At 43.2% G+C, this 22183-nt stretch overlaps 2 protein-coding genes across 2 annotated transcripts in view; one reads left to right on the top strand and one right to left on the bottom strand.

The window, feature by feature from the left end:
• Positions 1–9853: 9853 nt before the first annotated feature.
• On the top strand, positions 9854–19747 carry podn (podocan). The gene is made up of 10 exons (XM_023794581.2): positions 9854–10027; positions 11530–12170; positions 12259–12352; positions 13652–13716; positions 14648–14757; positions 15310–15466; positions 16180–16295; positions 16805–17462; positions 17844–17992; positions 18782–19747. Exons 2-10 carry the CDS (start codon positions 11895–11897, stop codon positions 18927–18929), a joined length of 1773 nt encoding a protein of 590 aa, XP_023650349.2. The 5' UTR covers positions 9854–10027; positions 11530–11894; the 3' UTR covers positions 18930–19747.
• A 117-nt stretch (positions 19748–19864) lies between these two features.
• slc1a7b (solute carrier family 1 member 7b) overlaps positions 19865–22183 on the bottom strand; it is a 52222-nt gene continuing 49903 nt past the window's right edge. The window contains exon 11 of the mRNA XM_023794584.1: positions 19865–21444. Coding sequence (XP_023650352.1) covers positions 21199–21444 — 246 coding nt within the window. The 3' untranslated portion in view covers positions 19865–21198. The remainder of the gene's footprint in view (positions 21445–22183) is intronic.

Genomic DNA, 22183 nt, shown 5'->3' with positions numbered 1-22183 from the left:
TGATTATTTAATAATCTGTGCTGTGCCCTTTCTCTTTTTCTATTCTTGTGCTCTGGTGCTGGAAGGGGGACAAATTGTATGTAATTCTGGGGTGCTGTATTTATCTTTGAGGCACAAATTGGACTACTGCTTTTGGGTGTAAACAATGGCAGGGTTCCTTGGATCACAATGGAGGATTGCGTTGAGTAAATTTTGCAGATGAGCGAGGACATTTATCTTTAAAAACTGCCCAGGATTGTTCAGTTATGTGAATCAAACATGGGAAAGCATCTCTCAGCAAAGTGTGCAGCACTTCTGAGTTTTATCAACTTCTTGTAACCTTCATTTTCCTGTGAAAATATGACTGAACTGTCTTGCTTTGAAGAAGATAAGATTGAAATACATAAGTTTTTGAGTTCCTTGTGAAACTGCCAGTGTAGTTCAGTTGCAGCCACAGAATGGAGGAGCTGGCTGTTTGTGTTATTAAGCAGAGCTAGCCATGAGCCAAAACATTATGACCAGTCCCCGTAACGCGAGTAATGTTGATTATCTTGTAAAAACAGCATATGTCAAGGTCTGTGATATATTAGACCATTGGTGTCCATCTCCAGTCCTGGAGGGCCAGAGCCCTGCACATTTTTGGGTTTCCCCTCATTTAACACACCTGATTCAACTCCTTGTGCTAATTACCACACAGCTCTTGAGCTGAATCATTTATGGTGGAACAGGGAAAGAACTAAGCTACACAGAGCTCCGGCCCTCCAAGACTGGAGTTGGGTACCCCTGTATTAGACAGTAGTTCTAACATTGGGTCCTATTCAATGCAGAAGAAACGGGAAGGGATGAAGACATCATTATGGTCAGAGCATTTCTGACACGGGCCTTCAGTCGGTTTGTACCAAATGGAATAGCCTTTGTTCACATCCCGCTTTGATGAGTCGCGGCTCCCTAACACCCTGTCTGTGGTTCATGGGTCTCACTCCTCTGATCACTCTCAGTAGGTACTGACCTCGGCTGACCATCAGCTCCCCACAAGCCTCACCATTCCGGAGATGCTCTGACCCAATCGTCAGGCCATAATGATTTGGCCCTTGTCACTCAGATCTTTTTCCTGGTCCATTTCTTCTGCATTCAACACATTAACTATGAGTACTGAATGATAACTTGCAGTCTCATATATCCTGGACTTTGACATGTGCCGGTTATATTAGATAGTCATGGTCATACTTGTCCTGCGGGGGGTTGTCATAATATTTTAGCTATTCCATGTATATTAGGTCTGTATATAGCTTCTGTACTGTTAGTGCATTATATGTATGAAAAAAATTCCATGATTATATTAGTTGATAATCATACTAGCTGTTATTTATGCTGTTATGCTTTCTCACTTTCTTGAGAAAATCTGTTCTGGGATTGTATCTTCCTTTTGGCAAATTTAAGTATCCAAGTTCCTCAGTGTGATAAATTTGCATATTGGCGTGTCATTCTAATTCGTTTCTTCTTTTTTTGTTGACCAGTTTGCTTGGTCAGAATTTTACAGATTAATTTTAAATTCAAAACTTTTCAGTCTGGCAAATGAAAATAGCTGTTTTGTTTAACAGATGTCACATCTAACGTGACATCCTCTGCAGCACCAACAGATGGTTCCCTTATCTTTAGACCAGGATAAAAATCCCCAAATTAGATGTCCCGCTGCACTCATGCTGTAGGTTTGTTTGGCCTGAGCCCATAGGGTTGTTCGCATTTTTCTTATGAACATTCCATCACTTTTAAAAGATATTTCTGGACCAAGATCTAAAGCATACTGGTAACACTGGAAGATCAAAACAATCTGGGAGATGGTGTGGGGCTCTCACCATAAATCTCATTCCAGTGAAAATTCTCATGACCCCAGAGCTGGGTGCTTGACGGTTCCATGACATGTACATCCAAAAATTCAGTCCAAATTTTATGTGATCTTAAATATTGAATGATGGTTCCATTACAATTAAATAAAATTCATGACCATACTCATCTCCTGGGTTTTTTTTGTTGCATGTTTTGCATATTTTTCGGAGTATATTTAGAAGTCTTGCAATGCTTCACATGCATGGCCAACGTGTTTCATGCTAACTATGAGAGCATGGTACCAGGTCGCATTCTGCTGGTCAAAATGACGAAGCCCGTATTTCACCAAACATGAGTCATTACAGAATGAGTTACAGTACTTCCAAAAACAATTGGCATTCAGGAACGCACGCTGACAGAAGCATTGTGGAATCGGCCAAGTTACTCTTTTATTTAATGGTCTTGTTTTTTTTTGTTGTGCCCTAAAGAAAAAACAGCTGACTGTGCAATTATAGTCCCAGACTTTTAAGATGGGTATATGAAGCTCCGCACAGTCAGCTAAAGGCTTCGAGAGCCATCACACAGGCTTTGATGTAAACCGTGTGACAAGTGAAGAAACTTTATTCAGTGTGGTGTCTCCATGCTTAAATTCTGTCAAGTTGAAGTTCTCTGGTAAAACCTGGTTCTTAATACCTGTGATATATTGTCATGCAGATCATTTTTCATCTTAATTATCCCCATCACCATGCCTTGCTGGAAAGTTAGAATCTCCGCCAAAAAAAAAAAAAAAAGAAAGCAGTGAGTCACCACTGTGCTGACGTTCATTGACTGAAAGACTCTGGGACCATTTGCCATGGTGAGAGAGATAAAAGCGACATCGGGCACAACCCCATTAAGACAGGTTTTTGGCTTTGGAGTCTTTTATCCTGCATCCAAAAGTGCCTTTGCACACCCTTTGTGTATTAAGCAGGAGTCCTGCACAGGGAGACGGTGCTGCCTGGGGATCTTTTAAAACGTGACACTGGCAACTGGCAGTGCTACAGTTTTTCCATTTAAAGCTCACTGCCGGTTCATAGTGTTTCCCTTTTATTTCCCCTATCGAAGCTCATTAAATTGCATTTGTTTTATGTTCATCTTTATGACTCCTGAATAAGCCAGAGAGCCCGTCATATATAGACCTGGCCGTTCAGCACGTTTTGGAACGCCGAAACGTTAAATAAATTCCATGATGTTTCACAGATCATTTTATTTTGCTGTAAGCCATAACACAAAGTTTATACAGCTACAGCTACTCCATACGCGCAAAATGAAAAAAAAAAAACAGCTTAAATACACTTATTGCATGCTGATTAAAGAGCAGAGAAATTAACCTATTTACATTCTGTCCGACAATAAAGGCTGCAGATTAACCACGCATTTGTGGTTTTTAAGAGATGCCCTCTTTGTGCCATTTGGCGTTTCCATCACTTTCCCTTGCATCCTGATATTCTCACAGTGCTGCTGCAGCTGCATGGTGTTGCTGAGTCGTAGCAGTGTCCTAGTTTCCAGTGAACAGCTTAATCTGTCAGCTGGGTAATGTTAACCCTTTCGACCAACTGGAGTCTGTGAAATAATGTTTCCCTCTTCACTTTTTCCACCTCAATTATTTTCTTTCCATTCCATTCTCTTTTGATTGCAAAAAAGAAATAAGATTTTCCCCAGTAAAAAAAAATAAACTTAACAGTTTATCATTCCAGAAAGTCATGACATAATCGTTTGATTCTTCCGTAATAAATCTAATCTGTTATGAACACAAGGTAAGTACTCAGGTTTGTGATTTGCTGTGATATTTCTGCAATTATTGTTATTATTCATTAGGTTTTAGAGGTAAGAGAACTGTTCATGGAAAACAGAAAAAGATGTCATTCAGGGATTATACAGTGTCCTGCCTCCAACAAAATATCATACTCTTTGGGGAGCATTTGTACACAGGTTTGTGTTTTGATGTTTAGAACACGACAGATCGTTTTCCCCTTTGTGGTTGTGTCATGTGGAGTTCTGAAGGTCTGAATCACCACAGCCTGTTTGTCTGGCTGAAAGTTTCATGTTTTTGTGACATCGTCTTACTTTCCAGATAAAACTGTTACCCGCGGGAAGCCCTGTTCCGTTCTCCAAATAAAACATGCGCCAGCGTAAAAGCTGACCTTCTGTGCCAAGTTGAAGACATGCTTCTAGGTGAAGGCGAAGACGTTCTTCTACATCAAGGCAAGGACATCCTTCAAAGTCAACATGATGTTGTTCTATGGCAAGGTGACTGCTCTCTTGAAGGTCAAGGCAAAGACATTGAATATACTCTGAAGATGAAGGCAATTGGAAATATAAACATGACCATAAAGACATCTAGATGAATATAAATATATTATATATGAATATTAGTTGTCATACATCATACATCCCACTCTTCCAACCTGGCTGTTTAAGGGGGGAGGGATTTCTGCTTGCTACTGAAATACTGCAACCAGCAGAAAGATCATCTTCACCACAAACGCGCCCTCAAATATTCTAGCATTCATTCGTTTGTTTAGATGTGTGTGATTTCAGCTTCCAGCTTGGCAATTTGTGGTCTTGAAAATTTTGCTGGTCTGTGGAAACTGTTGATGCTTGTCAGAATTCAGATTTGTTGTGTTTAGCAAATCCATGCGAGGTCCAACCTTTTACGTACTGTGTATTTAAAATGAATGATTGCGGGAATGCTCTCGTCAAATTTTACATTTTTCCTAATTCAATTTTATTTCTATTAATCGTATTTTGCTGCTAGGTTGCATGGAATGCATTTATTTTGCAACTAGGTTGTACGGAAAGCATTATGATTTTCAGTGTTAGATTTTACTAAATAAACCTTTCAATGTCCCAGTAAACATACAAACTGTCTGTGTTTTCCATTGCCTTGATGCTGAAGAGAGCTGGAACCTTGTATAGTTTTCAAAAAAAATTAGGACATTGCATGTATCCCATTTGCAGATGGTTCCCCAACAAAAGGGAACATGGGCTGAGTTTCACGACGTTCCCTCGGATTTCTTGTATGTATCAGATCATCTGGACATCTTATTGCCTCTTTATGAGGCCCTATGACTCTGTAAGGGCTCCGTGTTTATTTTGAGTCTGTGTTTGTGGCTGCAGGTGTCAGCCTGGAGACTCGGGGACACCAGATGGTATCACACAGGACGTCTTGCGGGAGCCTTTCTCTTACAAGAAGGAAAAAACACGTGTGTTTCATAAACCCTCAGCTGTTTTGGGTTTTGTATTAGCGTCTGACTTAAAATAGACTCCAATGCCTCTGATGTGCTGTAGCAGTGGAGCGCACAGGAACTGTCTTTTCTGAGCGCCTCGAGCAGGAACCCGGAGATCCCCCTCCATCAGCCACACAGTCGCAGTCTTGGCCCACGCTTTGCCACGTTGGAGCACTCGAGTCTTTTTAGTGGAGCCCTGTGAGCTATTTCTTAGCTGCTATGAGTGTGTTCGTCTTTTGAAAAATACGGCCAAACCAGGTCTGCCAATGAAAGACGGCCTGGATTGTATTACAGGGCCAGTTGGATTGACAGTGTCTGTTGCTATGCTGTTACCATGCAGGCCTTTAATGGTGTTAAAATACTAGAATTATCCGAAAGCTTGAATGATGTCTCATCCAGACAGCAGGTAGGGTGGTGCAGGGAAACTGGGCTTTTATGTTCCTGAAGGTACTCAGCAAATTGCTCCTGTGGAGAGGTCTTCAAATTTGATGGCTTCAGGTAGATACCAAGCTAATGGCTGGAAATACGGCATTTTAAGGAGTGAAAGGCATTACTAAGCAAGTGGATGATATAATAAAAAACCACAGTATCTCCCCTGTAGGACAGTTTCTTGGTGTGTGCAGATTTACTTTGCAGCAGTAAGTTCCATCCATCTGTAATCGTTTGTCCTGTTCAAGGTCGCAGGGATCCAGAGCCTATCCCAAAGGCTATGGGAGCAACTTAGGATGGGGCACCAACCCATCGCAGGGCACACTCACACACCAATCACTCACATGCCAATCACTCACACACCAATCACTCACACACCAATCACTCACACACCAATCACTCACACACCATTCACTCACACACACAATCACTCACACACACTCCATTCACTCACACACGCCAATCACTCACACACCAATCACTCACACACACCCACACCCACACACACACGCACACACTCACACGCCAATCACTCACACAGGCAGTTTGGTAACTGCAGTTAACCTCAACATGTTTTTCGACTGTTGGGGGAAAAACTAGAGGAAACCACACAACAACACGGAAACTCCACTTACATGGAACCACATCAAAGACTCAAATCCTGATCCCAGAGGCAGGCGGTAACAGTGCTAACCAATGCACCTCTCCTGCAGTGGTAAGTTGACTTTGTAACTGCATGTGTAACTGTTAATAGGGACATTCTTATTGCACAACGGCTTTTCCTCCCTGCAATAAACATCTTGATATCTGAGTAACATGTTAAATTCCTTAATAAATGGATATAATATCAGCTTGTTTTCTTTTGCTATGAAATCCCAAATAAAAGGACCTCAATTTCATGGCCAGTTGGGTTGCTGGGTTGCCATGTCCTCTGGGTGATAGCTGCTGATTTCCGCAACACAAAACTGGCAATTGATCATAAATTACCATAAAATAAACAAATTATAAGCTCAAGCATACCACACAGTGGGAAGGACAAAGATTATAAGTGAGATTAACGATTAAGGCAGCACCAGCTGCTATCTGAGAATGCTAGAAGCAACAGAAGAGGAGCATGTTTCCAGTTTATTGTCATATGTGTTCTGAGGAAGACAGTGGAATTCTTGTGCCACAGGTGCATTGGAAGACTAGACAAGACAGTGCATGACAAAAGACACTGCAGTGTAAGAATTGGAACAATAAATATGCAATAAACAGGGATGGGAACAAGTTACACCTAGGCGAGTCAAAGTCAAGTCTCGAGTTAAAACATTGCAAGTCCGAGTCAAGTCTCAAATTATGTGCCCAAGTCTTTCCATAATTTTTGCTGTTGAGTCATCAAATTTGGGACTCAAGTCCAAGTCAAGTTGTGAGTCATGTAACTCCTTACCTATGTCAGTTTTTTTTAATCTTTAGTGATTAAAACTTGTTGCAGAGTAAGTTGTAGATGAACATCCTTGATAGGCAGAGGTAGGTTGAAAAGAGAGTCTCCACTCTGTTCTTACACAATTTTTACGTCCTAGAGTTTTTACGTCTGTGTATATGCAGGAAGTTGTTCATATTTCCAACAAACTCTCTCAGGAAACCTTGCATTCAACCAAATGAAAGTGCAAACAACAGAGATTATAGAATGAAATTATAAAATTAACGTTATGGTATCCAGAGGGAGGACTATAACCTCAAGTATTCTTGAGTCGTATGGTCCAAGTCTTCATTCATTTGCCCTCAAGTCTTATGGTCCAAGTCAGTGACCCAGGAGAACAGCTCAGTGCTGCATGCTGATGGGGGCAATTTTATAACAGCCCTTTGAAATCTTATACTGCAATATTCATTTTCTTTTTTAGAAGTTCAAAGCAGCTGCACTAATTACATGTTCTAACATCTTAATGATTGAATCAAAATAAGATAGAATCTACTGTGCAAAGGAACATTGGGTTTTATTTGTTTTTTGTTATTCATTTTAACTCAGTTATCTGACACTTTCATAGTCATTTGAACCCACAACCTTTATGTCATTAGCACACTGTTCTATTGACTGAGCTACCACATTTAAATCTGAGTTAATCACATCAGTGGTACTACAGCAGTCACGTGACTCACTATCCTATTAAAGCTGTTTGCTGATCCGTAGGTCTGTGAAGTTCCTGATGAAAATTCCCTTTGAAAACTTTCTTGAAACCAAAAAAAACGTTAAATGATCTAAATATTCACTTGGCAGACATTCCAGGGTGGGGCCAGGTCAGGTGACAAGCTGACTCATTCACTTTGCCTGTGCTTGATTACAAACTGCACAGTCCACACCCCGGCGATACCCTTTCCAAGACAAAAAGCCTCTCTTGCATGTTTCCCTTTAGCTCTAAAGCTAAAACAGTAGCCTCTCCTTTACATACTTAGCAGATGTGCACTGTACATTTTTGAGAAGGAAAATCCCTAGACCAGCTGGGTGTTCAGGGTCTTGCTCAAGGGCCGAATAGTATAGTCAATCTGGCAACTCTAGGAGTTGAACCAGTAACCTTCCAATCGCAGGCACAGCAAACTAGCACGCTGAGCCAGGCACCAATCCTCAACTTCTTTGTTAAACCAATTTTGAGTCCATACCAGAATAACAATCCCCATTCCTTTCTCTCGTTGCTGTATCGCATGATTCTATTTGCAGTCTGGGCTGATGAAAATCTTAAAACTACACCCAGCCGGTCAGCTTGTGATTTCTTGTGTTGTGTGATTTCAGAGTCTGTGCTGCGTGGGACAAATTGCCAGTGAGGGAAGCCATGTTGTTTTATAAGGGGTGGAACATGTTTCATCTGTTGTTGAAAAATTTCTGGAAAGTAACGTTTGGCAGTAAATCGAGCTGTGAAGTTTACAGACTTTTTTTTTCGCGGCATGTTGAAAGACAAAACTACCCTGTTAAAGAAGTTTCCCAGTTGGGATGCCAGGATTTCATTCAAACCATTGTTTAAAAATGTATGTTGACTCTTGGAATCACAAACTGACCTGGATTGATGTTAAGTTGATGTGTCTGATGGACTACTGATGTTTGAGCTGTCTGGTAAGCATTCCCTAAACGTGACACTTCAGGATACATTGACCCGGTTACCTTTATAAAAGCAGATGTCATGTCCTGGCCTGGCCTACAAGGATGTGTTCCTGCTCTCCTTACCGTGAGGGTCCTGAGCTGAAACCTGTGGAATCTACCCTGTCCATTGGAGACTTTTACGGCTTGGAGGAATGACCTCAGAGTGAGCTGGAACAGATGTAGGGGTTACATCCGACAGCACGCAGCGGCCTCCTGGACAGTAGAGTAACCCAACGTCCTCGAATGCAGCTTAACTGAGCTGCAGCTTCAGCTGTACTCACTCTACGTCAGACTTTTAATCTGATGTTCTATGCTTGTGCCTTAGCTACTGTGGGATAGGTATTAACATGGACTTCAATGAGATGTGTCACATGATCTGAAAATTCATTCATCTTCCAACTACTTGCAGCGGTACACCCTGGGTGGGGTGCCAGTCTTCACACAGCACACACACTGTGAGCATGTGCTTTCCTGCTGCGGTCCAAAGGCATGCAGTTAAGCTGTTAGGTGTCTCTAAATTTGGTTGCAATAGCCAGGCATGCATGTGTCACTGATGTTAATGTGAAACAGCTGGATGAGTCTTTCAATCAAGGAAACAAACCAAGGAAACAAAGACAACATGGATGAGGTGGTCACCCTAGTTCGGGGGTCCAGCACTTTGTAGGGGCCCTAACTTCTACTTTTTTGGAGACCCAAGATAACAGGTGCCCCAGAAGTTCTAGCTAAGCCCTTGACAGTGTATTCTGTGGTTCCTGGTTAGACACCAAGCCTTCATGACTGGTGCAGGGAAGACGCTCGGATAAACAATACATTATAAAATGTACCCAAAAGTAATCTTCTCAGACATAGTACAGATCATCAGCATTTTCATATTGAGTTGGCTGTTATATTATTGTTTTCTGTTCTTTAAGAAATGACCCCAGATATACACGAACAATAGGGAAAAAGTTTGCTACTTGTCCAGATTATTTCCTGCTACGGAACGATGCAATGGAAATGGGAGCGTATCCAGAATTAATGGTACCTTTGGACATGCATTAATCTTTACTTCATGAATGCATTTCCATATGGAGATTTGAAAAGACCTGTTGCAGAGAGAGAGAGAGAAAGAGAGAGAGAGAGAGAGAGAGAGAGTGAGAAAAGGGAAAAGTGAAGCAGCTAGAGATTTGGCTGGGAAGACAGGCCATGCCTCTCTCTCTCCGTCTCTCCCTCTCTCCCTCCTCCCTCCCTCCGCCGTTCTCTGCCCCGTTCCCGTCCTCTCCTCTGCTGTCCCAGGCGCTCACTCCCACTCACATCTGGAAGGCATCGGGGCAGACGGTGAAGCTTCAGCTCTCCTTCCATTCCTGTTAGGGGACCTTTTCTGGTGGGACCGCAAGTCGTCTCCCTCGGTCGCTCACCTCGCCTAGAGACGGTAAAGAAAAGTCGACGCGTGCCACCACATTTTAGGGTTGAACCCCGTGGGCCGCTCTGAGCTTGAGCTCTGTACGTCTTTAAGGTACCGCCTGGCCACGCTTGGGGGTAACAGCTTGAAAGAGACAGAGCTGTGAGGATGCCCCTGATGTCTGATTGTGCTCGCTGAGGCTTTTGGACGCCTGTATGGAGATGGAACTTGAGAGCTTTATTTTGTAGAGTGCCGTGTGTAAGCCACTAGTCACGGTTTTGTCATAAGTAATTACTGGCCATCGGGATGGTTGTTGGACACACAGCCTGAGGGTTCTGGATCCCTGAGAGAATCTTTTGGAGGCGTTAATAGTTACAAAAACTACTGCCTCTTTGGAAACCGTCCATCAACGCTGGAGGAGATGACAGAGTAGACATTTCATGGCTCTCCGGGAAAATGCTGCAATCTGCTGGTAAAAAAATAAGAAGGACTGCTCGGGACGAAATTCAGAGGCGTATGTAGAATATTAGGCTCTGCGTGTAGCAAAACATTGAGGACGACATGCAAGAAGGTAGAAGCCTAGCATGCAACAAGTTATTGAGCTTGAAAAAACGCAGAGCTCTGCATGTAACTGAACACAGCTCTTTTTGCAACAAAAAATTTCTTACAGAATTTTCACGTTTTCACAAATAACACAAAAAATTATGTGTCTTCTTATTGCATCATACAAAAGGTTTTCAATAAACAAAGTAAACTTTTCTACTCAATATAAGACTGAGAGTCAATTGACTTGCATATAAGAATATTGAATTGTTTACATGTAATACCACTAATGCATAAATGTAACACACATTGTAGAAATGCGAACTGATGTGTACTATTTTTAGTACCAGGGTATGGGTTAACTAGCAGTATTTAAAGTGACTTAACCATCATCCACCTGTTTTTCAGCCAGCAGAAACACATTATACTATTGCATAAAGAAATATTTCATTTCACTAAAATGGCAATTATTAAAGTGCATGTATGAATGTATAATGTATTAATTAAAATGACAGTAGCTAGACAGCTGTGACAGATCTGTTAGAAACAGACTAGGTTCCATTTATAAAGGCATCTAAACCAGGAGAAGAAATATTAAGACCACACTGTGGTCTAAGGGTGATACTGCATGTTTTATATGGTACTTTAGTTTAAAACACTGATGGGGACTGATTGGATGGTTTCATAGGAATATCTGATGTGGAAAAGAACTTTATAGTAGCATGATGTCTTTATGTATTTAGTCCAACCAGGCCAAACAGAAACTGAGATTTAAAAAAAACAAAATGTTCCTTGGTGAATGACCCAGTTGGTAAGTAATGAAAAGTAATGGAAAAAGAAATTATACTACTGAGATTTTGCTGAAGAGAAAAACTGAGTGAAAACGTCCAAGGTTTTCCTGAGCCCACAACAAATGATGTAGCTGTAAAGCCTTTTTCTCGAGTCTCTACCAGATCCATTACCAGTGCCTTGCTTTCCCTCTCCTTCAGAGCTCTGTGTGGTGCAGTAAGAATCCTGCTTGGCGCTCTGGCTCTTCAGATCTCTGTGGTGCAGTAAGCACCCCGCTCAGCGCTCCAGCCCATCAGACCTCTGTGGCACAGTAAGGATCCTGCTCAGTGCTTTGGCCCTTCAGAGCTCTGTGTGGTGCAGTAAGATTCCTGCTCAGAGTTCCAGCCCTTCAGAGCTCTGTGTGGTGCAGAAATAATCCCGCTCAGTGCTGTGGTCCTCCAGAGCTCTGTGTGGTGCAGTGAGAATCCTGTTCAATCCCGCTCAGCGCTGCCGACTTGGAAAGGGGGAGTCAAAGGTACTGGGGATAGAGCCTTCTGTCATTTGGGCACCTGGACGGCCAGTGAGCATGGCGGAACACCAGGGGCTTCTGAGGGCTCTCTGTATTCTCATGCTGGGCCTGGCGCTAGTGTCCAGTGAAGTGGAGATGGAGGAGGATGAGGAGGAGGATGAAGAGGAAGATGAAGTGGAAGTTACACAGTCCACTCGCGTCGCAAAGCCCAGGAGGGTTTACTGTCCACAGGACTGCAGCTGCATGGTGGATGGCGTGGTGGACTGTGCAGGGGTGGACCTAAAGGAGTTCCCCACTCAGCTGTCCGAGGACACGCGTCAGCTCTCACTACAGGTCAGCCGGCCACAAGGGGGAGCTCATCAGATCTCCCACTGGACATACTTAGTGTGGTGCTTCTCACGGCTGTCCCCTTGCGTTCCAGAACAACCAAATTGAAGTGGTGACTGTGGAGGATCTTTCGGGGCTGCACCAGCTGGAGACGCTAAACCTGCAGAACAACCGGCTGACGTCACATGGTAAATATCAGACAGAGGTGTGCTGGGAGGAGCTGATAAGGGAACACCGGCAAAGGAAACTGAAATACACTCACATGACCTGGCAAGTAGCGTGAAAGTCATTCGGAGACAGTAACATAAACAGATTATACCAGAAAATTTGTTTATAAGTGAAAACTGCTTAGACACTTAACAAGACTAAACATTTACTTGTTAATTTACAGTTAAAAATCTAGTGCCATAGTTTACTGAAATAACTGATGTCTGGGGATTTTGTAGGTATGATATTTTGAATCCCCAAACTTACTGTAAGTAAACCACAGTTATCTCAGTTAGTTTTCAAGTTTCTCTGGTTCACTAGGTTAACCATGGAAAAAAATCATTCTTATGCCCTTTTTGTGCATTATAATAACAACTGAAAGAAATAATATTCTATCACACAGTAAGAACAATATTTATTACTTTGCACTGCTGACAAGCAGTGTGTCTTCTGTCTTTTTTCTAACAGTTTAAATAAATTTCTGTATCTGATCTGTGAAGGTCTCTTACATCCAGACACCCTGAGCTGGTTCAGTAGAGAGAGTTTGATATGGGATTTGTGGGGAACAGAGAAGCTCATAGTTGATGTAGAGCTGGGACCAGGTGCAGTGTCTGGTTCACATTTGTAAACTGGGACGTGGAGTCGAATAGGGACAGTACTGGTTTTGTTGTGTGTGTGTGTGTGCGTGCGTGTGTGTGTGTGTGTGCGTGTGTGTGTGTGTATGTGTGTGTGTGTGTGTGCGTGTGTGTGTGTGTGCATGCATGTCGTAAATACTGTAGCACCGAGTCGTTAAATTTTTTGTGAATTTTGCAAGTTATATTTTTGAAAATATTTTCACCTTGTTGGCTGCCAAACCACTTTTGACCCAGTTTCACAAATCATTAGGCTGCAATGACTGGACCACAGGCAGATTCTCTTGTGTTAATGTAAATATGTGAAGGCACTGACCTCTGTTGTGTATTTTGGATGAACCTTGAATTACTACATATCAGACTTCCTGGTTAGCTCATATTTAGATGTCACTCCATGTGTGTTCTGCCCAGTGCTTGAAGTGGGAAAAAATAAGTGCAGGAACTCTAATTTTCTCGGGCCACTGTCGCTGCGTCGGATCAGTTTCAGTAAGTACCGGAACGCAGGAAAAAGTGGTGGAACCCAAAAGACGAAAATACAGAAGTTCCGGAACTGCGTTCCGCTGTGTTTCGGCCCACTTCAAGCACTGGTTCTGCATGAAAACAGAATGTCACTCCATTCAAGTAAAACAGACTTTTTGTCGGACACAGGCCTTGAACATGAGGGATTTGAGGTGATGGAACATTTAAGTTACCTGTACCTGGCCAATAATAAGGTGAGCAATATCACCCCCCAGCACACTCTGACAGGTGACAGCACATTCTGACACACTCTGACAGGTGACTAACACACTCTGACACACTCTGACAGGTGACCAGCACATTCTGACACACTCTGACAGGTGACTAACACACTCTGACACACTCCGACGGGTGACCAGCACACTCTGAGACTCTTATGTGAGGTGGCCAGCACACTCTGACACATTCTGAGACACTGTGACAGGTGACCAGCACACTTTGACACACTCTGAAAGACTCTTATGCAAGGTGGGCAGCACACTCTGACACACTCTGAAAGACTCTTATGCAAGATGGCTAGCACAGTCTGGCACACTCTGACTGATGACCAATACACTCTAACACACTCTGAGACATTCTGACAGTTGACCAGCACACTCTTCTATACTCTGACAAGTGACCAGCACACTGTGATATACTCTGACACATTCTGACATGTGACCAGCAAACTCTGACATACTCTGACAGCCTAACCTTTTCTTTAATTCTTGCAATTAAAAAATAACTATTTATTTAAAAATACTATAATCAGTAATTCTGCTGTTTTGCAATTGAAAGCGATTTATCGATTTCTTCTAGATACTGCATGCCCTACTAAAGATATGGCTTTATGTACTCAGAGACACTGTTGTGTAAAGCTAAAGATGCAAGATGGAGCACACAGGAGCCAGTTCCTCAGACATTAATGCCTGTTATGTGTCAATGAATGTGTACAGCATTAAGGGGGGTGCGCCCACCTCAGAGTCAGCTGACTGAGCTGGTTGTTAGATTTGTTCCTCCCGTTCTTTGCCTCACTGATCACTATGATCACTTTGGCTTAACAGCAGCATGCCGTGGCTCCCATTTACCCTGCAGTGAATGACTACACAGCTTTATGCACCATTTTGCCACACTTTGTGTCCACAGCTCACTACAGCGCCAAGGCACCTACCGCCCTCATTGGTCAGTGCAGACTTTGCTGCCAATCAGCTCACCACCATCTATCCCTACACGTTTGGCCACAAGCTGGGATTGAGGTAAGGGCCCCCTGGCAAATTTTTTTTACTTTTTTAATTTTACTTACACAAAAATGTTCTGAGGACAGAAGGAAAAATGATTGGTTCAATGAGGTGACCAATCAGATTGTAGAGGAGGTAGGACGAACCAATCAGATGTCTTGGTCCCACCTCTTCTAGTTGTATGTATTTTATGTGCATTTGCGCCGATATGATGAGAAGTTATGATGAGTTGCATTTTAACTTCTATACCACAAATGAAGTACGAATTAGCATATAAAATGCACAATAATTTCTTGTCATATCGGCGCAAATGCACATAAAATAAGTACGCATTCATGCTGTTACAACAATCGATTGCCGTACGTATCGCTTTTATTGGTGAATGCATGCTTGTGTACCAGTTATGTCAATCCCTGGTTATCACTCTGAACCAATCATTTTTCTTTCTGTCGTCAGAACATTTTTATGTAAGTAAAACTCCTAAAAGTCACCACCTTTCTGCCCCAGGGCCTGATCATGTTTAATACCCTGGTGCTTTAATGTCCTCACCCTTCGTCCTCACCTCCTCAGGTCGGTTTACCTTCACAACAACAAGCTGACAGATGCTGGCCTCCCTGAGTATATGTTCAATGGCTCTGACAACCTGGAGATCCTCATCATGTCCAGCAACTTTCTGCGATATGTGCCTAGGAACCTTCCAAAGGCTCTCTACCGCCTCCACTTGAAGGTATGGGCATGTTCACCAAAAACATCTGCTTTCTGCCTGTATAAAATGCTACTGAAAGAATTATATGCAAAAGAAACAGTGGAGACATTGAAAGAAAATTCTAAACTATATTCTGTGAAGGGAAATTCTGGGGAAGAAAAATGGACCAGTAGTTTACACATGCCCACCCAGCCAGCACAAATTCTTTATACCAAGAGAACCTAAAGAATGCCCCAGTGTATGATGGGAGAACACAGGGATGCCCCATAGACAGGCTAGCATTTCACCCTGGGCTAGGGTCACCTCTTAATCCATGTCAGGAGGGACACTATGAGATTCTTCAGGTTTTACACACTAGTTTATAATTGAAAGGCTCCTGTGCTCGGCTAAATTGCTTTTTTCATTTTGTGCTTTGACTGGTTTGTTTCCTTGATTGAAAGACTCATCCTGCTGTTTCCCATTAAAATTAGTGACACGTGCATGATTATAGGAGATTGACCAATCAGCACACAGCAAGAACTCAGTGCTTAAGACGAAGTCCGGGTTCTTTTAATTGTATTGGTTGAAATGGTAGTTAATAAACCCTGTCTTAGCTCATAGTGTCCCTCCTGACATGGATTAGTTGGTCACCCTACCCATGGCCCTGCCGGAATTCTGAGGCGTCTTATGAAAAACATGAATCCAGCAGCCATAGGTTCCACTTTCTAATGATGTTTTCATCTTCTCATGGGCAGAATAATAAACTGGAGAAAATCCCACATGGTGCTTTTGACAGTCTGTCCCACTTACGGGAACTGTACCTACAAAACAACCTCCTGAGCAACGATGGTATTGACAACGAGACCTTCAGGTGAGAAGGTTTCACCGGGATCAGACTTGAAGGTGATGAAAAGGTCATACCAGCCAGGTCGTCTAGCATTTCTACAGCTGGTTAAACAATTACCTAACTGTAGATGTTCCAGCGTGAACCAACCAATAACTAAGGACAAAAGAAAATTGATAATGTGAAGTGGTACGCGACTTCAAAAGAAGCAGTCGGGGAACAGTTAAGTTCGTAAAAGATCTTTGGAAAATTGGCCTTATCAGAATCTTTTTATTCGGCAAGAAAGAAAAAAAGTACAACAAATTTGTTTTGGTTCAAGTGGTGGACTGGAGTAAATAAGTAATTATATAAAGACAAAAATACAAAAAATATGAATAGAATTACAGTAAAATGGAGGCAGGTGTAGAAATAAAGATGTATAAATAAAAAGTAAACATGTCAACATATAAATAAAGGGACATTTGAGAACATCATCCTTAGTCAGTGTCTTAGAATGGGTGTAGTCCTGAGGTTTAACCTTCTTTGTCTCCGCTTAGCCATCTGAACAGGCTTGAATACCTGGATCTGTCCAACAACAACCTCAGCATGGTCCCAAAGGGCCTCCCCCGCAACCTGGTGCTACTTCACCTGGAGAAGAACTCCCTCAGCAGCATCCCCGCCGATGCCCTGACCCCCATACGGAACCTCGAGTACCTGCTGCTGCATAACAACCAGCTGCGGGCGCGTTCCATCCACCCGATGGCCTTCCATGGCCTGAAGAAGCTGCACACGCTGCACATGTACAACAACCAGCTAGAGCGTGTCCCTCGTGGGCTTCCCCGGCGTGCCAAGACCCTCATGCTGCTCCACAACTTCATCTCCGAGATCGAGCGCAACGACCTGGCCCTGCTCTACACCCTGACCGAGCTCAACCTGAGCTACAACAAGATCACCAGTCCCCGTCTGCACAGGGAGGCCTTCCGGAAACTTCGCCTGCTCGAGTCTCTGGACCTCTCAGGAAACAAGCTGCACGCCTTACCCGTCGGACTCCCCAAGAGCCTGCAGGTTCTGAAGGTCAAGGACAACCAGATGATTAGCATCCCTGAAGGAGCGCTGGCCAGCATGAGCAAGCTGCGTGAGCTGAACCTGAGCAACAACCAGCTGAAACTCAGCTCCATCTACCAAGGTGCCTGGCAGGAGCTGATCTCTCTGATGGTGAGTGGGAGTGCCTCTGATCTGCCTGCATGTTCTGAAAGGAAAACCATTCAGCTTGAAAATAAAGAACCTTTAATCTTCATCCCTGCTTAGGTTCAGCTGACATCACATCACCTTCACAAGGCAGTAGGATCCTCAGCATTTAAACAGATGTAGTTTTTTCTCCTGTTTTGTGGAAACTTCTTTTTTAAAGTGTATCAGACTTGCTGATTTTTTTCATCCAAACTCACCTAGAACACCTTGCCCTATTTTCAACCTTAAAGAGAGCCGAACTGATTAATAATTGATTAAATTGCTGTAGAATTTACCACTTGGACGACTACTGGGAGTTTCCACCAGCATGGGTGCACTTGAGTCTACTGAGAACTGTTTGTATCACAGACCCTGGACCTGTCAGAAAACCAGCTGTCCCACGTTCCTCCTGACCTCCCGGAGTCCCTGGAGTACCTTTACCTGCAGAACAACCGCATCAGCAGCATCCACGCCAGTTCCTTTGAGAGCGTGCCCAACATCAAGAGCATCTTCCTCAGGTATGCTCACACACATGCGCTCTCTCTCTCTCTCTCTCTCTCTCCAGATGTTGACCACGCTTCATTGCTGTTTACATCTAAGCCACATACAGCAGGGTGCTCAGGACAGATGGTGCTGGATTTTTTTTTATTGCCTCAATGTGGTTAATAGCGTCACCAAAAATGCTCTCCGTTTTGAGGTTTGTTTATAAGATGCCTTTATTCTGCAGGCCAGAATGGATTTCGTTTGTTGTTTTGTCCTGCTACCCATCTGTACCTGCTACCCTAGGAGGCATATGAGGAGCCGTGTCTCTGTAGGGTGACTATCCTCCTGGCAGCAGAACACAACCATCTAAGGTCTGCCTGTCTGTTTACTGGTCCAGGTTATGGGGGAATTCATTCTTTCACAGCTGCTGCATCAGACTTCAGATTTTGGCTTTTGCCTGTGACTAACTTGCAAAGACAACAGTTTTTATTTATTTAGCAAGAACTTTTATTCTCAGAGACATACATTTTCTTTTTGGGAAAGTAGGGCCAGACAGTCTATGAAGCAACTGGGGCTTGAGGGCCCTGCTCAGGGGCCCAATGGTGACATCACTCTTCCAGCTACAGGATTTGAACCGAAAACCTTCCGATCACATTTACAGCATCCCGACTTGCTGAGTCACACAGTCACTCATGACTTTCTATGGAAACAGCCTTGGCGATGTGTTACTCCGATGGAAATGTGCCGTGTGATGTGGTGTAAAGAGTCTTCACAGCTGGTGTCTTCTACGATAAACTGACTTCTCTTTCGATTTCACACCTCAGGTTCAACCGGCTGCCCGCTAATATGGTGAAGGAGAGCGCCTTCTCCTACCTGAAGAATCTGCAGGTGCTGGACATCGGCCCAGGTTCCAGTAGACCAGAAGATGATGGCGAGGAAGAGGAGATGGCGGAGGAAGAAGATGATCAGTAAAAAAAAAAAGTGCAATGGATTCTGGAAAAATGGACATGATGTAGATTCAAAGTGGAAAAAAGTGCATTATTCCTTCTAGTGAGCTTGTATGAATGCAGAGCTGAATTATGGGATGACACACAGCCCCACAGAGAGAGTGGGTGAGGAACTTGTCAGATTTCTATTTGGTGCAGGTTACCAGATGTCTCTGGCTTTGTGTCTGCTCTTCAGCCTGTGCATTTCTCTTCTGCTTGCCTCGCTGTTCTTCCACGTTCCACGCCTAACATGGCATGAACCCATCTCAGGGGTCCTTGAACCTACAAGAGTGAGCTGAGAAGCGTGGGTGGAAGGGATGCTCAGGATGTAGCTTATGGGGGAGGGTATGGATGATCATGAAGGTGGACAGCCCGGTGAGTACTTTTCCTGTACGTCCCCAGATGTCAAACGCTTTGTCCACGGTGGATTCAGAGCCTCAGGTGAGTCCAGGCTGAACCCCTCAGTCCAGGAGTTCAGTTGTGGAGCTCTTTCTAATGTCACTTTTGGAATGATCCGCAAGAAAAGGACACGCTCTCATTGATCTGTTTGCTCTGTCACTTTGCAAACCAGCAGCCTCTTGTTTCAGCGGGAAAAGTCGCACATATTACCAGTGAACTGCCACACTCTGTGTCCGGCCTATTTTCTTTCCAAAGTAAAAGAGCCCATACGTATTTTTTGATATCTGAGAATACTCACACTACAACAGTAATGCAATTCTATGAAATAATGTATTTTGTGTATTGCACCTTTGCATTTATAAATCAAATGTAATACACAGCAATAAATTATTTGGAAAAACAAAACCTTTCTTTCTAGGTTTTGGTTGCTTATGAATTTCTGGAAATCGTTAGCTAAAGAAAATCAGATATTCCGACTGCACTTAATGGGAATTTCGTTGAGGGAAACTGATCAAAACACTATGAATATAAAAGATGTATTTTATTCATAAACTGAAGATTTGAGGATTTATGAATATTACCCAAAACATTATCAAGAGACCAGATAATTCCAGCATAGAATCTGCAAAAGCATGTCATCTGTTATTCATGAATGAACGAATCCTCTGTCAATGTACATTATGACAGCATAAAAAACCAAATACGTTCCAATTAATTCATGACGGTCAGTTTTTGCTCCCATTGTTTTATCCACTATTTTATTACTTTACGGCGTTAAATCAGGCAAACTAGCGGACCTTTATACTGTTATTTTCATCAGGTGTCGTAATGAATAATAAAACAAGCACTGTAAAAGCTACCAAAGTCAATGCAGGCCAAAAAGTATAAATACTGTAGGGTAAAAGCTCAAATATCACATCAACAAGTACATTTTAAAGGACTTTTCTCATATACATTTAAACAGGGTTGACACTGCACATTTTGGAATTTCACTATTTTTTTTTCAGAAATTAAAGGGGGAAAAAGTTAAATTCAGACTAAGAATTTTTTACAGTATGCATAGGCGGTGCAGCTGTGTGTAAATACATGTAGTCCAACCTGCCTGCCTTTGCTATTGGTTGGCGTTCCTGCCTCACTTCTGGGGCAGCAGAGGTCATGTGATCCCCCCAACACATGAGGTAATGGTGAACTGCGCGACACAGTAGCATGAACATGCGATGTCGCACAATGGCCGATGTTTTTTAACATGCTTTATCCTCCAGGAGCCCTAGAGGTTAGAATGGAACTATGGCAACAGTGATCTTCCACGGAGCCTCGTAACCACATCAGGTTTAGACCATGTCCCATTGCAGGACATGCTGATAGTCCATCAAACGTGACAGTCGGGTCCTTCAAGGGTGACACTTCACTTCGACTCCCTAAATATCTTGCCCTTAAACTTCCGTGAGGCCCGAATTGTCCACCCTGTTTTCTCTACCTTACGTACCAAATAGGTCATGGTTCGGCATCCCAGCATCTCCATGCTGAATATCTACATCACAGTACAGCCTGCTTCCCAGAAACTCTGTGCTGAATATCTATATATACAGTACACATACATATAGAAACAGAAACACCTGATATTCTTTCCATTTCAGAAAATTGTATAAAAAATGCAACAATAAAAAAATACAAGATGGAGGAGCATTCATCCTCACCAATAATTATCCATGGGGCTGTGACCATTGTTAGGGGTGTGGCCACTGGTAGGTGTGGTCATTATGGGGGTGTGGCCATCGGTAGGTGTGGTCATTATGGGGGTGTGGCCACTGGTAGGTGTGGTCATTATGGGGGTGTGGCCAGAATGGCAGTCCACTCTATACGTTAGTCTCAAGGCCATTCATGTCGATGGTACAATGGTCCTTGTCCACATGCCTGTGTGGAGCTGGGAGCTTTTTCCTCTCTGTGGGACGCAATCCCTCTTCCAGCTGCATCAGCCGGGCGACGTCGGGTGGGATGCGCTCTGGCTTGATGCCCGGGGGTGGCTGGTAGCCACCATTCTTCTGATATGTCATGGCTGGGAGGGAATTGGCTGTAGGTTTGGTCTCACAGATGAGCGGCACCTGGGGGGCGGGGGAGTAGTCGCTGGTCTGAGCTGTACAGTGATTTTTACCTTTAATACACCATAGCTTTCAGTTCAGACATTTTGAAATACAAACATTTTTGTGGCTTTAAAAAAAGGCTTTGATTAAAGAAACCTGGAGATATTTTTTAAACCAAACCCATTAGTAATTCACTATCAAGGATAAAGATTCAGATAGATGTCCTTCAGATCTATTTCTCTATAACTCTATAACTCCTTTGTGCCGGTTGCTCACGGCTTTTGCTCATGGCCGGGAATTAATGCCTGCAGCTGTGTGATGCTAAAGTGTCTAAGTCATACATTAGATGTAGTATTTACCGCAGAGGTAAAGGTCTAGGATGTTTTATTTTATGCCACTATTTATGCCTAGATTTCCCTTCAAGAATTAATAAGGTCTGTTAGTCTGCCTGACTGTCTCTCTGTCTGCCTACCTGTCTGCCTATCTGTCTCCCTGTTTACCTGTCTCCGTATCTGTCTGTCATCCTTTCTGTCTGTTTGCCTGTCTCTCAGCCTGCCTATCTATCTCTATGTCTGCGTATCTGTCTCTCTCTCTGTTTGTCTGTCTCTGTCTGCCTGCCTGTTTGTTTGTCTAGGTCAGCCTGTCTGTCTATCTGCCTGTCTACCTGTCTCTCTCTGTCTGTCTGTCTGTCTGTGTATTTCTGTCAGCCTGTCTGTCTCTCTACCTGCCTATCTGTCTCTCTCTGTCTGCCTGTCTCTCT

This window comes from Paramormyrops kingsleyae, chromosome 15 (assembly GCF_048594095.1).
Source record: "Paramormyrops kingsleyae isolate MSU_618 chromosome 15, PKINGS_0.4, whole genome shotgun sequence".
NCBI classification, from domain to species: domain Eukaryota; kingdom Metazoa; phylum Chordata; class Actinopteri; order Osteoglossiformes; family Mormyridae; genus Paramormyrops; species Paramormyrops kingsleyae.
The sequence above is the reverse complement of the archived record's forward strand: the minus strand, read 5'-3'. Positions and strand labels throughout refer to the sequence as shown.